The sequence below is a fragment of the Notolepis coatsorum genome (assembly GCF_963971535.1).
Source record: "Notolepis coatsorum genome assembly, chromosome: 19".
Taxonomy (NCBI): Eukaryota; Metazoa; Chordata; class Actinopteri; order Aulopiformes; family Paralepididae; genus Notolepis; species Notolepis coatsorum.
In genome coordinates, this window is record NC_140183.1 from 50,274,402 (window position 1) to 50,292,388 (window position 17,987).

Here is a 17,987-nt window from a genome sequence, read left to right on the forward strand (position 1 = left end):
CGCTTGTCAAAACAAGCTGAAAAGGCTGTTTATGAACAACAGCTAGCTGTATTGGTTGTATCGCTAACTAGAAAGTGTGCTCGGTAGAGCCCAAATGTCCAGCAGGCCTACGCTCAGGGCTTGACGTTAACTTTTTGGCTCACTAGCCGCTGTGGCTAGTGGTTTTCCAAAGTCACTAGCCACTCAGCATTTTCACCAGCCAAAAATCCCAGCACTCGCGCCCCCACCCAAAAAGTTATACATATAGGTAATTGGACAATGTAACTGCAAGCATTTGTTTGGACATATGATTTTATTTGAACAGAAACATCTAAAATAACATCTAATCCAAAATGTCAGTAGTGTGGTGTGTGCTAAAATAATATCTAATCCAAAGTGTCAGTAGTGTGGTGTGTGATAATAATAATAATTTAATAATAATTTAGGACCTGCTCCGAGGTCATCAATTGGCACACATGCGATGCATGCATGCAATTCGTATCTGCGATTAACCCATCCCGTCGTCCTTCCCCCCCAAGGGCAGCCGGGAGCAGACAGGCACAACGTGAGCCGCGCCAGGGGACCAATCCAAGTGCTCCTGTCCGTCTTCGTCAAGGACGCCACAGCGTTAGCGATCTTGTTGTTGTGCATGTTTTTCCATTGGATTTTATCTTATCGGGGGGGAAACCCTTGCGAGCACGGGGAGAACATGCAAACTCCACACAGAAAGGCCTGGGAGATACCCCACCTGGGTAACTGGCACCATGGAAACCTGGTCCCCAAGCGGGATTCGAACCCTGGACCTTCTTGCTGTGAGGCGACAGTGTTAACCACTACACCACCGTGCCGCATCAAATAAGAGGGGCATCTCCCGCCGTTTACCCGCGCTTCATTGAATTTCTTCACTTTGACATTCAGAGCACTGGGCAGAAATCACATCGCGTCAACACCCACCTCGGGCCTTCGCGATGCTTTGTTTTAATTAAACAGTCGGATTCCCCTGGTAGATTAGCAGAGAGATCTTGTCATATCCTAGCCACTCGCGACCTGAGCGCCACTTTTCAATGAACACCCGCTTTCTTTTATTCGCCTCCTCTACTTTGTTCGTGTTTTCGGACTCGGTCTCATTATCTTTTCTATTTTTTGTTTGTTGGTGGTTTGGTTCACCGGGTCTTTTCACACACACAATATGCCGGCACAGTGTAACGTAACGTTAGCTAACTGTCTGTATTGTAACCAGTTGAGCTATTAATGTTAACAGCGTTCGTTCAGCTGTCAGCTGCCAGACACACAACACGGAAGCAACACGATGCGCGCGATAGGGGTCGGGCGAAGTGGATGGGCCAATGAATGAGCACACTGTGCGCACCCAGTCCTGTGGGAGTTGTAGTATTTATATAGTATGAGCTGGATTGACTTCATTATTCCAGATGCCTTTTGTAGACTACAATGTTTTTTTTTCATAGAAAAAAAAAACACCCGCCCGATTGGCGGGTAGAATGACGCAACTACCCGCCAATGACGAATTCTACCCACATTGGGCAGGTGGGCAGGTGTCAACGTCAAGCCCTGCCTACGCTATACTTACTTTTTTTTTTACTGTATGAAGCACACTCTCAAGGGCTCTACAGGCTCGAGCAACTGCAACGCGACTGCGACGCAACTGCAACACATCATGGCTCTGTGACATCTGCAACCGTCGCACAGTGTGTTGCAGAGGATGTTGCGAGGATGTTGCGTACCTATCACAAAAATCTAACTAGATTAGATTTTGCGTGGATGTTGTGTAGCATTGATTGGTTGGTTGGCGAATGGGGGCGGGCTGTCATATAATATTGGTTCCGCAGGCAGGAATACTATCCTCGATAGTTAACGTAATTTATACAAATGGAAGTATTGATTTCATCGTAACGAATCATTCAAAAAATATACAGTCAACTGGAATATGTTAGTTTTTTACACATATGTTGAATTATGTAATTGGTTTGTCATGACAAACCAATAAATCGCGAATTAACCGGTGGTTATCCTATAGCCCTAGTTATATGTACATTTCAACAAAGTGGAGCTGCAGGGGAAGACTTCCATAGCATACGCCTTCAAATCCTCTTACCTTGATGATTAAAAGCCTCCACAATTTAGTAAACTGTATTCCCATGGCTGGTGTTGAGATTTTACGATGCCAGCTTGTGAGAATTCGTTGTAGTCAGCCAGCTAGCATTGATGCTATTCAATGCTATCATACCCAATTAACGTTATTGTCATTCAGAATTTATTAACATAACTACAACACACAGTAATGTTAATATAATTACACGCATCATTGTTTACAATGAACGGGTGAGGCTAATCGAAAGGACTGGACACAGGGACAAGTTAAACAGCAATCAATTAATTTAATACAACAGGTAGTTCGAGATGCACTTTCGTGCCTACGACCACACCACAGCCACAGGGATATACGGCTTTGACAAGCTCTCTCTCTCCTGCCGATTAAAATCAGCAGCTCTTTCTCGAGTGCCTGTAGCTGCCTGCATTTGCACAACGGCGTCCATCCCTACTGCTAGCTAACGTTAAAACTAACCTAAAGTTAGTTGTTCACCAACAATCTCAATATTTGTATTTAGCGTCAGCTCAAAAACACAGAACCGGACGATACAAGCCGCTAGCGATAGCAGCAATAATACTTCTGGTCGGGGGGTTTCAAAATAAAAGAGCGACATCTAAAACACCGGAAAGACGTTTATTTTGTACATACATTTTACATTTATTTGTACAATGTTGCATAGGCTACGCGTGGATGTTGCAGAAGTATAAAGGCAGAGTGTCTGCAACATTGTTGCGTTGTCGTTGTCGATGTTGCGTCGCAGTCGCGTTGCAGTTGCTCGAGCATGTAGAGCCCTTCAGGGGCTCATACAGAACCAAGCATTTCACCATAAATGTGTATTTTATTGTGATATTTAATTAATAAACTTGAAACTTGAAACTCAATAGTGTTATTTGTTCTAAAAGATTTCCCCCCAATAAATAAAGACAATGACTAGCTCTGGCATCCATTCACCTCTCTATCTCTCTCTCCACAGCATCAGCTGCTAGCTTGGCCGCTAACGTCAGGTTCACACGGCTAATTCAGTCCGAGCTGCCAATGACCCAACGTTAACTGGTTAGCTAATTCTAACGAAGCAGCTGTAGAGTAACAAACATACAAGAGAGCTAATGCTAAGTTAGCAGCTGCTACTCATGGGGATAGCATCCCTGCATTCCATTTGTTAGTGTTCCAACCATTCATAAATCCCTCTGATCTTTTTTATTCTGTTCCTGATTCCTCCTGCAAGCACGTAGCTCACGTTACAAGACCTAACATTACTTCCATGCAAGGCATTGTGATAGAGCCGGCAATTCTTTGTGGCAGCATTTGAAGCCGCTGTTATTGCGTTCAAAAGCTGTACAATAAACTCTTTATGGAACTGTATGTAGGCCAATGAACAATGCTGGAAATACTTGATACCTTATGTGAAACATATTCCCACACTCATCCTTGCATGGCCTGTGACTTTCTGCACCCAAGCACAGGCTGACCAGCCACGTAGTATGCAAGATATTGTGAGCACACACACACACACACACACACGCACGCACGCACGCACGCACGCACGCACGCACGCACGCACGCACGCACGCACGCACGCACGCACGCACGCACGCACGCACGCATGCACACACACACACACACACACACACACACACACACACACACACACACACACACACACACACACACACACACACACACACACACACACACACACACACACACACACACAGATGCGCCCCTGGTGGACATATTAAGTAAGGGATAATGTATGGCTACGAGGTCATTGTCGCAAAATAATTGACCGACACGTAGTTTAAAATACCGAGGCGCCGCGCCGAGGTGTTTTAAACGTAGTTGTTACAAAGGATCAGATTAAACCGAATATATATATTTATTTATTGATATATATTGCATAGTATTTGTATATCGTTTGATATCCCTTGTATATTCCTTGTACATATACACGGAATATCCCTTTAGCACAGACCATAATATTTCATTCTCCTATTGGACAGCGGTCCACAGGCGCCAGAGCCGTGCCTCCGGAGTCAGGTTCAAAGTCACCGTCAAGACATGTCTGTGCATGCCCGGCCTTGCCCAGGGATACGAGACAGAAATGTCGTTGGCACTAGTTTGTTCACCGTGCGTATAAATACGGCGCAGGTGAATACAGAAGCACTTAGTCAAGAGTTACCCAATAAGTTGAAGCCTCACCCACGATACAACGTGCGGTGAAGTATGGCCTGTTTGGCCCCAGAATAGAGCATTGAGACCGCGTGCGAATTAATAACTGAATTGTCAGAGTTTGGCGCTATACTGTCGAGTGCGACATATTTCTATTAAGTCAGTAATAGTCTATTTGTGTATAGTGTATCGTGCGGCTAAAGTTCTACAGTGACCAGCATCACCAACGCTTCCTCGTATTAGCTAGAGTTCTTATCCAGGCTGGGCTGCTTTCCTGGCGCTTTCACCCGAGGAGACCTAGACGAGAACCGTGTGGACATGTACACTGGATTAATCTACCCGACGACTACATAGCCCTTTGCGGCTGGAATATATTTGCTTTGGTCCTGTGATTTATGGAGCGGAGAATCGCCGACGCTTACACGTGTTGGATTTACCCCGCGAGGAGCCAAGTCGAGTCGGCGCCTCAGAGAGCCTGAGGCCGGCTAGCTTTCTTCACTGTGGAGCTACAGTCTACGGAGAACAGCTGTATTCGTCTGTGGATCAAGAGGCTATTGCACCGTCTCCTGTACTTGGAGTCTCCTTAGTCATCGTTGACCAGACTCTCTACTACCGACAGATCCTCTACCCCTGCTGGCTTACAACCAGGGGGACCCTTCCAGTATCTCCCGCTATATATTACTAGTGTACCATAGATATAATTCCCTAAGATTCAGGTTGTATAATTACCTCCTGCGTAACCAGAGAATGGACATTCATTGTTGATTTGCCTACGCACATTCCTTTGCCTTACAAGTGCATTCAAAGTATAATAGAGAAGTATTATGTACCTTTTGCTGCAATAAATACTTAAAGACAACTTTGTGCAGAACCGGTTCATTGTGGGAAGTGTTCATTATATTTAGATATCATGTACTGTATGGCCAGTAATTAAAGTACATAAAGCGGTAGTGGTTTAATGATACCATACTTATCAATACAGTCAGGGAATTGTACCCCTCAGTTACAATTGGTCCTTCGAGCCGGAGGGTAACTAGCGTAATATTAATATAGTGGTATTAATATTGACATGGCCTATGATGAACACTCCACAAAACGGTTCTCCTAAAGTAGATCGCCCGCAGCGTAGACGGCAGACACCTCAGTACTTAGAGGATTACGTTGCCAATATACTACCTAGCCTTCTACAGACGGTAAACGCGGAAAAAGTAGATAGTAAAATTATGTCCGACCCTATCGCCCAGGCTACCCCGCCAATAGAGGCCCTAGTGGGTTCTAACGTAACTGACCAAGCTCACGGTAGGGACCAGGAGGGACCTGACACGACTTTACCCCCCGCCAAGACCGAAGAAGTAGTCCCCGGAGAGCTCCAGGATAAAGACAGCCCTCCAGGGATGGAACTCTACCCGCTACAAGAAGAGGAGAGCACCCCGGAGATGGATCTCCAGGACTCGCCACAGGAGAACAGATCTCCAACGAGTACTGCCAGGAGCGGATCACCTCAACCAGCGTCTTCCCCCAGCGAGGCGGACAAGATGCTGGCACAGGCATTCCTCGCCAGCCTAGCAGCCTCAACAGAGCGCGATCGACTCCAAGCACAGACGCTTAGTGAGCGCGAACATTCTTCCATGGAAAGAGAACGCCTTCAGGCGCAGCAACGGAGCGAAGAAGATCGTATACGTCTAGAGATTAGACGCCTTCAGACGGAAGAGAACATGGTAAGGGACCGGGCCGAAGCCCAGCGCGCCGCCGCCGGTGCCCAAAGAGAAGCAGAGCGCGACCTCGCTCTCACCAAGCGCGAAGCCGAGCGCGACCGATTACAAGCGCAGATAATGGAGCAGCTGATCACCAGGGCAACACCCCCTCCTTCCGCACGGGGTTCCAGGGCCTCGTCAAGACAAGGGTCAAGGGCACCCTCCCCTACCCGATCAAGCGACCCTGAGCCCGACCACCAGAGAGAGCCTATACCCCCCTCCGAACCCCTTCCCCGACCGGTCCAAGTGAGACCCAGCTACAAGGAAGAAACGGTCTACACCGCGGAGAGGCTAAATAGACAACTACAGGATCTAGAGGACCTGCCAGAGGAAGAAGAAGAGGGAGAGGAGGAGAGTCAAGCCCGACAGCAGCACAGTACTCCACAGGACCAGGAGGTCCAGTACAGCCCAGGCTCTACCCCCGCGGCTCTGCGCTACAGACCCCCGACTCAATTCACGGGTGAGCTTGACGCACGATCAGCCCAGAGGAATAGCACCTGGATACGCGGGCCATGGTACCCAGCAGGTACCAGCCCACCAAGAGGCGTAAGAGGAGACTCGCCTAGGAGGCCTCTCTTCCAACGCTCACCGATGTGCCAGCCATCCATGGCATCATACATTGGCACACCGACGTTTCCGGACTTCACCCACGAGAACAGAGCACAGTACACGGAGCTACGAATGTGCTTAGAGACAATGATGTCCGATGTAGCTGATGAACCGTACAAGTATGCTATCCTACTGAAGCACCTCAAGGTGCCCCGAGCGCACAATATAGCGCTGGCCTATGCCACCTCTACTACCCCATACACAGCGGCTCTAGCAGCACTCGACCAAAGATATGGACGCATATGGGACTACGTAATACAAGAGATAAGGCATATTGACCGCCTACCCCCAGCCACAGACAATCGCTCACTAGATGACCTGTCTATCAAGGTACAATCCCTGGTAGGGATGCTGGGGGCGCAAAGAGAAAAGGGTATGCACGAACTGTACGCGAACTCTAATGTCGAGAGGATTTTAGAGAAGCTTCCGCCCGCCCGACAAGAGCGCTTCAGGCGGCAAAGAGACCACCGTGATCCTAACGGTCCCGAGCCATCCCTCCTAGACCTAGCTGACTTCCTGGCGAGAGAAGTCAACAGCCTACGGTTGGATACGTTCATGCGGAGCACCCCAAGCTCCAGAGAGGGACCTAGGAGAGCAAACGATGGCCGAAGATTGGTGACCGTCATGCACCAATCAGAATCAGTACCGAGCAGCAAGAACCACAGTACCCCCTCGATGAAAGAGAAGTGGAAGATGGTGTGCCCGTACTGCGAAAAGGAACACTGGTTCTCACAATGTGACACGTTCAAGAAGATGACCGCCGACGAGGTGAGTCAATGGATAAAGTCCAACCGACGCTGTTACCGATGTGCGCGCAGTCACATGGCAGCCGATTGCCGCTTAAAGAAGAGGTGTAATCGGTGTGACGGAGCCCACCTAGATGTCCTACACGACAGTAACAGAAGAAAGCCTGCACCCTCAAGCAGCACAAAGGCAAGTGTTATGTACATTGACCCCGCCAGCAGCGGGGGCGCCCGGGTGCTCTTAAAGGTGGTCCGCGTAACACTGAGTTACCAAGATAAGGTCATGGACACTTACGCCGTCCTTGACGACGGGTCAGAGAAGACCCTTCTCCTCGCGTCCGCTGCGGCCCAGCTGGGGCTGCGGGGGAGCGAAAACCAGATGACGATTCGGACAATAAGAAGAGATCTAAAGACGATAAAGGGCGAGAATGTCTCCTTCACTATCGCAGCAAGCGGGCAGCCAGAGAGACGGTATAGGATTACTAATGCTTTCACCAGCCAAGAAATAGGCCTGTCGCAGTACACCTACCCCATCGCCAAGCTGATGGATAAATATGTGCACCTGCGTCAACTACCTATACCGCTCATAGACGGTGCCACCCCGACCCTGCTGATAGACTCCGACCATGCAGACCTCATCGTCCCGATTGACCGGGTCCACACAGGGCCCAGAGGCTGTCCTGCAGCAGTCGAGACCCGCCTAGGATGGACATTACAAGGCCCCCTCGCTAAGTCTCTTAACCGAACAGCAGCCACTAACTGCCTCCACTCCAGAGTGACAGAAGAAGACACCACCCTCCTACAGCATGTCGAGAGGCTATGGACACTAGAGACAATGCCCTTTAAGAACGAAAAGAAAGACATTCGTTCCAAGGAAGACATTTACGCTATAGCACTCCTCGAGCAAGGGACAAAGAGAGTCAAAGTCAACGGAGTGATGAGATACGCAACTCCACTCCTGAGGCGAGAGGGTATGCCTACCTTCCACGCCCCCAAAAGAAGCGACGGAGCGGTATCTATTGAACACAGAGCGGCGCCTAGCCAGAGACCCCGCTCAAGAGACTGTGTACCGCGCTGAGATTAACAAGCGACTCACAGCGGGACACATAAAGAAAACTGACTGGCGACGTCGTGCGCTGCTCCGCGCCTCCCTGATCAAAGGCGGCTTTGATCTCAGGCAGTGGGCCAGCAGCGACCCGCAAGTATTGCGCAGCCTCTCCCCCGAGGACAAGGCAGCAAGCAGCGAGACCTGGATGGCGACCATCCCAGGAGAAGCCCAAGAAATGACATTAGGACTAGTCTGGCGCTTCAAAACAGACTCGCTCCATTATAAACACACACCCCTGACCAAGGAGCAGGGAAGGTCGACTGCACTACCGACCACCAGACGGAGTGTATACAGAACACTCGCCAGACAATATGACCCGTTGGGATGTATTCTACCTTACACCACCAGGGCAAAGATGATTGTAAGAGCGTTATGGGACAAGGACCAGGGCTGGGACGACCCCATACCCGAACACCTTGCATCCACATGGAGAGAGTGGGAGACGGAACTCAGCTCACTCCCAGGTGTCAACATACGCCGCAGCTACTTCCCACCCACAGTGAGGCCGGAGACGTGCCAGATGGACCTGCACGTCTTCAGCGACGCCTCCGAAGTAGCCTACGGTTCGGTGTCCTACTTGCGTGCCCGAGAGGAGGGAGGAGAAATACATACTGCTTTCATCCTGGCTCGCTCAAGAATAGCCCCACGAAAGCAACAATCTATCCCGCGTCTAGAGCTCTGCGCAGCCCTAGCAGGAGCGCAACTCGCCACATTAATCCAACGTGAACTCACCATTCCGGTGCAAAGAACAATCTTGTGGTCAGACTCCACGACAGTACTCACATGGATCCGGTCTGATTCGTGCAGATACAAGGTCTTCGTGGGAGTCAGAGTCACAGAGATTCAAGATTTAACAGAAGTAGCAAGCTGGAGGTATGTGGACACAAAACACAACCCAGCTGACGTCATCACCCGGGGAATGTCCCTGGATGACCTCACCCGTCACAACCTATACAGTGACGGGCCAGAGTTCCTCAAGCTCCCGGAAGAAGAGTGGCCTACACCCACCCCACGGGAAGCGAGTAAAGAGGAGGCCGAAAACAAGAAATCTATGTTCTGTGGATTGAACACACTCGTCTCCACAGACCCCGACATAGACGATTGCCTCACCCTAGAGAGTGCGCAGCTAAAGACATTCCTGTGGCACCACCCAGAGGTTCAGCTCACTACTGACATTACAGCAGCTGACTACGAAGAAGCAGAACTTCTTCTACTACAACGAGCCCAGAGAGACTCGTTCCCCGATGAGCTAGACCAGGGGTCGGCAATTAGGTTTGCCCACGGGCCAAATTTTCACCAAGCCATTGTGTGGCGGGCCAATGATAATGAAAAATGTTTAACTCTGTCAAAATAAACAACATATACATGTTTGCACTGTCTTTTTTCTATTATAAAGTGCCTCTCACACAGTGCATAACACATGAACAGATCAGTCATTTGATTTTAATGCAGGTGCTCGCATTATAAATCGAATGTATTATTATTAGTATAACACATGAACAGATCAGTAAGGGTGCATTTGATTTGAAGCACCAACGGCGGGTGTATTATACATCGAATGTATTATTATTATTATTATTATTATTATTATTATTATTATTATTATTATTATTATTATTATTATTATTATTATTATTATTATTATTATTATTATTATTATTATTATTATTATTATTATTATTATTATTATTATTATTATTATTATTATTATTATTATTATTATTATTATAATTATTATTATTATTATTATTATTATTATTATTATAACACATCAACAGATCAGTAGGGTGCATTTGATTTGAAGCACCACAGCGGGTGTATTATACATCGAATGTACAACTCACCATAATGCAGGCAGACCTGGGCTTATTATTGTTTCTGCTTCCTCCTCAATCCATGCTAATGTTTGAAATATGTCAAATGTCCACTCACGTTGAATGCCCACCCATGTCCACCCAACTTGAACACAGTTGCTTGCTTCATTGAACCCATTCTGCAATCGGTTAATAAAGTTTTCAATCAATCAATCAATCAATCAATCAGCCTCGTGTTGCCATGTGAACACGCAAGAGACACGTTTTGCGATAAACCCGTATTTTAAATATGACTCCTCGTTTTGTTTGTGTCTTGGAAGTCGTAGTTTCCTCTTCTGGCGCCTGAGTTGGTATTTCCTCTTTGCAAGAAGCTACCTAAAGATGTTTAATTGCATTACTGTTTAATGCCAAATTGTATTTTTAATTTAATTCAAATACCTATAGCGCGGCGCCGTCATTTCAGGAGCTTCTTCAAGCACTCTTTTTCTTTAAGGTTAATTGCATTGTTTTTCCATTGTTTTTTATTGCATTACTGTTCACATGCATGTGTGGTGCCGTCAGTCATGACTCGAGTAAAGATAAAGCTTGAATGATTTACTGAACTGGTGTTTTTATTTCATGGACTTGCGTGTTTCCCATTTCAGCACCAGCCCATTTCAGCACCTCACTTTGAGCAAGCCTATAGCACAGTACATTGCACTCACCTGTTATTCACTCTCAACATGGATAAAACATAAAGTATGCATATAATAAAAAGAATATATATATATATATAATATTAATATAATATAATATTAATATAATAATAATAAAAAAAAAAGATTAAAATAAAATAAATATCATATTCTCAAAATAAACTGACGGGCCAGAAATTATTGCTGGCGGGCCAATTTCGGCCCGCGGGCCGCCTATTGCCGATCCCTGAGCTAGACTGTCTACAGGGAGCAAAGCCCGTCCCATCAGACAGCAGACTGCTCCACCTAGCCCCCGAGAGCGACGCCCATGGTCTCATCAGAGTGGGTGGTCGTCTGCGGAGAGCTCCAGACTTACCGGATGACGTCAAGTACCCGATAGTCTTAAACAGCCGACACAAGGTCACAGAGCTGATCATAAAGAAATACGACGAGGATGTGCAGAGAGAGTCTTCGCGGAGATCAGACGTCGTTATTGGATACTGCAAGGGAGAGAAGCAGTGCGGCGCTTCCAGCGAACCTGTCTAGACTGTCGTAAGTGGCGAGCGCAGCCCAGTATACCCCGGATGGCTGACCTACCTCCCTGTCGCCTCCGACTCGGCGACAAGCCTTTTCACTCCACCGGTATGGACTGTTTCGGCCCGCTGTATATAAAGAAAGGAAGAGGAACCGAGAAGCGGTGGGGTATTGTATTCAAATGCATGACCACCCGAGCGATGCATATAGAACTCCTTCCAACCATGAGCACAGACTCATTCCTTATGGCCTTCCGAAGATTCACATCGCGGAAAGGCAAACCGTCTATATTATTGTCTGATCACGGGACAAACTTCAAAGGCGGAGAAAGAGAGCTGAGAGAGAGCTTCCAAGCTATGGGCCCAGAACTTAAGACCCACCTCGCTCCATCCCAGATTGACTTCCAGTTTAATCCCCCGAACGCACCTCACTTCGGTGGAACTTGGGAACGAGAAGTACGTTCAATAAAGACAGCCCTGTACGCCGTGCTTGGGGCCCAGACCGTGGCGGAAGAAGTCCTAATGACAGTCCTCACGGAGATCGAGGGAGTATTGAACTCAAAGCCCCTCGGTTACGTCTCAAGTGATGTAGCAGATGTCGACCCAGTCACCCCCAACACACTCTTGATGGGGCGGCTGGACCCCGCGCTACCACAGACAATGTACAGGCCTGAAGAAGCGAACGGCCGAAGAATGTGGAGGTACAGTCAAGTATTGGCTGACAAGTTTTGGAACAGCTTCCTACTCCACTATCTACCGTCTCTACAGACCCGCCAGAAATGGGTGAAAGAGAGAGACAATTTGACAGAAGGAACAGTCGTCATGATTATCGACCAGTCACTACCCCGAGCTATGTGGCCGGCTGGCCGCGTAAGCAAAGTGATCACCGGTGCCGACGGAAAGGTCCGAGCAGCCGAAGTGCTCGTCCAAGGACGGATCTACACCCGACCCGTGGCGAGGCTAATAGAACTGCCAAGGCTCCCCGATACTATCGATGATGACCATGACCCCATGACTTTGTGAACTGACCGACCCCTCACAACAGACATTGAGTAGTGGACAGTGCGGTTAATCTGTCTCTGCTTAGCTAATTAGGTGGGACTAATTAGGGGGCGGCTGTTACAAAGGATCAGATTAAACCGAATATATATATTTATTTATTGATATATATTGCATAGTATTTGTATATCGTTTGATATCCCTTGTATATTCCTTGTACATATACACGGAATATCCCTTTAGCACAGACCATAATATTTCATTCTCCTATTGGACAGCGGTCCACAGGCGCCAGAGCCGTGCCTCCGGAGTCAGGTTCAAAGTCACCGTCAAGACATGTCTGTGCATGCCCGGCCTTGCCCAGGGATACGAGACAGAAATGTCGTTGGCACTAGTTTGTTCACCGTGCGTATAAATACGGCGCAGGTGAATACAGAAGCACTTAGTCAAGAGTTACCCAATAAGTTGAAGCCTCACCCACGATACAACGTGCGGTGAAGTATGGCCTGTTTGGCCCCAGAATAGAGCATTGAGACCGCGTGCGAATTAATAACTGAATTGTCAGAGTTTGGCGCTATACCGTCGAGTGCGACATATTTCTATTAAGTCAGTAATAGTCTATTTGTGTATAGTGTATCGTGCGGCTAAAGTTCTACAGTGACCAGCATCACCAACGCTTCCTCGTATTAGCTAGAGTTCTTATCCAGGCTGGGCTGCTTTCCTGGCGCTTTCACCCGAGGAGACCTAGACGAAAACCGTGTGGACATGTACACTGGATTAATCTACCCGACGACTACATAGCCCTTTGCGGCTGGAATATATTTGCTTTGGTCCTGTGATTTATGGAGCGGAGAATCGCCGACGCTTACACGTGTTGGATTTACCCCGCGAGGAGCCAAGTCGAGTCGGCGCCTCAGAGAGCCTGAGGCCGGCTAGCTTTCTTCACTGTGGAGCTACAGTCTACGGAGAACCGCTGTATTCGTCTGTGGATCAAGAGGCTATTGCTCTCTACTACCGACAGATCCTCTACCCCTGCTGGCTTACAACCAGGGGGACCCTTCCAGTATCTCCCGCTATATATTACTAGTGTACCATAGATATAATTCCCTAAGATTCAGGTTGTATAATTACCTCCTGCGTAACCAGAGAATGGACATTCATTGTTGATTTGCCTACGCACATTCCTTTGCCTTACAAGTGCATTCAAAGTATAATAGAGAAGTATTATGTACCTTTTGCTGCAATAAATACTTAAAGACAACTTTGTGCAGAACCGGTTCATTGTGGGAAGTGTTCATTATATTTAGATATCATGTACTGTATGGCCAGTAATTAAAGTACATAAAGCGGTAGTGGTTTAATGATACCATACTTATCAATACAGTCAGGGAATTGTACCCCTCAGTTACAGTAGTGAAGGTCAATTATTTTGCGACAATGACCGAGTAGGCTATACATTATCCCGCTTATTACATGGCTAACTTACTAACAATATACCTAATTCATTTGACAAATCGCAGTTGTTCTGTGGCTCTGTCAGCCCAAATAAAGTGATTATTATTATCGCGGGCAGCAGCCTCTGTTCTGGCTCCGCTGACACTCCGCTGTCAGTGCAGCGCTATACATTATCCCGCTTATTACATGCCTAACTTACTAACAATATACCTAATTCATTTGACAAATCGCAGTTGTTCTGTGGCTCTGTCAGCCCAAATAAAGTGATTATTATTATCGCGGGCAGCAGCCTCTGTTCTGGCTCCGCTGACACTCCGCTGTCAGTGCAGCGCGGCAGGTGTGTCTGATTTGCTGCACTGATGTGGGCTTGATTGCCAACAGCTGCGCACTGCGGTCATTATTGAAAAAACAGCGGTCATTATTGAAAAATAATGACCGCTGTCGGGGGGCTATTGACCAATCACAAGCAAGCATTTCGGCGAATGTGAAAACGCCATGTAATAATGCATGATATACAGTATAAGACTACAAGCTTTAGAATACCTCCGTAGTGCCTCGTAATACATTTATAAGTCTTTATTCTCTTATTTGTTATTCTTGTCTCACCATGATGGATTACCGTACAGCAAAATCACACAAATACAGCGCACAGCATGTTAGATGGAAAACTGCCTTATTGGAATGCATGTGGGACACATCATTTCCAACGCGAGATCAAAGGACACCATTGCATCGCCCGTTGTGTTGGACAGAAAGAGCCAGTGCTGCAACACAATCCGCCTCTTGTTGTCCTATAGTATAGTTACACGCTGCGCCATATATAATCCTCTAGGCCTCCATCTGATCTGGCCAACGGAGATAGACTGTATTACTGGAACAAACAACGCTGATGTCATACTTCAAAGAGGAGACTCACACATCCTTGCATTTCTATTCTATATTATTTGTTTGATTTTGGTGTTTTATTGTTTGCCGTTATAGTTCTCCGGGGGAGAGTAGATGGGGAAAAAATATCCATTAAGCAGTGGAGATAAGAGAGTTTTAAACTAGATCCCTGGAGTGCTTGAATAAAACAAAGCTCATGTTGTTTGCCTACATTAGCAAAGCTCCCACTGATGCGTGGCCTCCTCTACTGTTCAGACAGAGAATAGCAAAGTAGTTGTGCTTCATAGGGGCTTCATAGAGGTAGCCATGTTGAACCTCAACGTACACTATCATAAAGTAGCCATGTTGAGTCAACATACACTATAAAGTAGCCATGTTGAACCTCAACGTACACTACCATGAAGTGAAACTGATTTGTTGATAAGAGAGTTGTAGTGTTGTATTTAGTGCATCATGCAAAAGCACATTTTAACCTTTTAAGGTTAACCTTTCACTACCACACTACAGAAGGTTAACCCTTTCACTACCACACTACAGACGGTTAACCCTTTCACTACCACACTACAGAAGGTTAACCTTTCACTACCACACTACAGAAGGTTAACCTAACCTTTCACTACCACACTACAGAAGGTTAACCTTTCACTACCATACTACAGAGGTTGAGTTTTTTCTGGTCACATTCACATTAGAAGTGATTTAGATCGACTTTAGTTACAGCTGACCACAGGGATGTCCAAAAACAACGTAACTAAAAGTGTTGTCTATTAAATGGTTAACCAGACTCTGTTGTTTCTCTATGGTACATCAGCGATGAGGAGGCCTCCTACGCCGACTACTATCCCATCATCCCTGGCAACCTGATGTCCGTCAAGGAGAACCCCAACTTCGCCAAGTTCCCCGTCCACAGGACATGGTACGGTATGATCCAACACAGTACATCTTGCAGGCTGAAACCTTTAGAGGTGTTTCTGTTTAACAAGGTTAACAATCTACTGTTACAACGTGTGATTCTCCAAATATAACACGCCTTCTGGTATATATACAGATCTCACTTCTGGTTGAAAAATCCACCAAAAACACAAAATCCGCCTGTGTTGTAGAATGTGGTTTACATCAGCGAATGACCATGATTGGCATGGTTAAAACCAGCCAAGGTAGCCCTGTAACAACTCAGGGCAAATTAAAATGTCAACCATCTGGAGCAGGTGCTGGCATGTGTAGTATCCTCAAGAATATGTGCATAATCAAGGCGGCTGGGTGGCGTAGGGGAGATTGCGCTCGTCACCAATGCAAGAGACTCCGGTATCGAATCCCAGTCTCAGCATTGCCTTCGGCTCGGGCCAACCGTCGTCCTGGCTCATTTGGCAGAGTCAGCGGGTGGAAGTCGATGGGTGGGGATTGGACGTTGTGGACAGTGACCCCTACAGGTCGGTTGGGAGACGCCTGCACAGCAGAGACAGGAAGTGGAGTGTGAGCCTCCCATGCGTTACACCTCGCCAATGAGAGTCCGCGCTGGCAGGCGAAAAGATGTGACAGGCTGCCTCCTTGTGTGCCGGAGGGAACACGTGATGCAAGGCTTCTATCCTCTCTACAACCGACCAGTGGGGGGCATAGTCGAGCAACGTTCAAGACAGGGGAGGGGAGAATTGGATACACGAAATTGGGATGGGAGAGAAAACATTTAAAATAAGGAGAAAAAGTGGATAAAAAAAAAAGAATATGTGTATAATCTTGTGTAATTTTTGCAATTGTACATATCTAATTTACATGATTAGAAGAATTATGGTAAACTTTATATTACCAGCTATACGTTAATATAATTAACCAAGTTCACATTGACTGTGAGATGGAGAATTGATTAGACAGGAAGTTAAGAGTGGAACCAAGTAGTTCAGGTGATGCGCCAGGCCCCCCTGGGTGACGGTTTCCGCCCTCTCACGCCAGAGGAGTTTCTGGAGTAAACTGAGCAACACGTGTCTTCACTCCTCTTGATCATATCCTATGCTTTCAGGTCAGTACACTGTGAAAAGTACCGAAAACACTATCGTTAGAAGGTATAACGTTAGGTGAAATGAGTAACAATAATTGTGAAATGAGTTGAATGTTTAACAACGTCAGTAAGAATATAAAATATGTTATGTGCACGCACATTGTGATATGCATTGGCCGCGAGGGAAGATGGCGTTGTCCACATTATCAAATACTAGCAGCGCATAGCTGCCGCTGGGGTATAAAAGATGTTATATTATTAAGGTACATTGTGATTTGTTTATTCAATGCTGAAACCTGAGCGCTTGATTATAATGTGGAGTAAGGTCATTTGACTATAATGTGAAATAAGGTGACCTAACGAAAATATGGAATAAGGGTAATCACTATCCCTGAAAATATTCTGAAGACCGCAGTATGCATACGTCACTAGGACGCACATGTCATTATACACCTCCAGTCCGAGCTGAATGCTAAGGAGACACCATTTTGTGAAGAAAAAAATAAATAAAAGCAAATGATTCAAGGAAAGGAATATTTCCCATGAAGTTTAAGAGCAGTACGTCTTAAACTACCCCAACTAGGTTACGGTAAAAGTAGGTTTGACTTTGGTGCTCTCTGACCTATGGACACTGGTGACATGTGGCGACCTGTTGTTTCAATAGCACATTGTGATAGTATTTAAATTACTGTTCAAGCCTTTGGCAAACAGAGGAATAGTTAAGCTATTTCCCCCACTCTCTCTCTCTCTCTCTCTCTCTCTCTCTCTCTCTCTCTCTCTCTCTCTCTCTCTCTCTCTCTCTCTCTCTCTCTCTCTCTCTCTCTCTCTCTCTCGCTCGCTCTCTCTCTCGCTCTCTCTCTCCCTCTATCTTTCCTATCCCCTCGCCCCCCCTCGTTTAAAGGTGTGATCTTACATTGTGAGTTATCCTAAAAGCTCACACATGCACGTGTAGAGTGAATGTTTGGTATTACAGTAAAGAGAAGTGTGAATATGTCGCTTATGATTAAGTGAATATCTGAACAACCAAGGTGCGATCCACGGGGGGAGCTGTGGGAGCCATGGCTCCCTTAGATCAGACATCAGCTCACCTGAATACATGATTTGTGAATCTTTGGGGGGTCTCTAAATTACTGAAAATAAATGCTACTTTTGCCATGCATTT

General features: G+C 46.7%; 1 protein-coding gene across 1 annotated transcript in view; it reads left to right on the top strand.

Moving 5' to 3' along the window:
* Positions 1 to 17,987, top strand: part of myom3 (myomesin 3) — a 153,664-nt gene that overhangs the window by 21,421 nt on the left and 114,256 nt on the right. Inside the window, exon 3 of the mRNA XM_084335719.1 lies at positions 15,644 to 15,748. Within this exon, the coding sequence (XP_084191845.1) occupies positions 15,644 to 15,748 (105 nt within the window). The remainder of the gene's footprint in view (positions 1 to 15,643; positions 15,749 to 17,987) is intronic.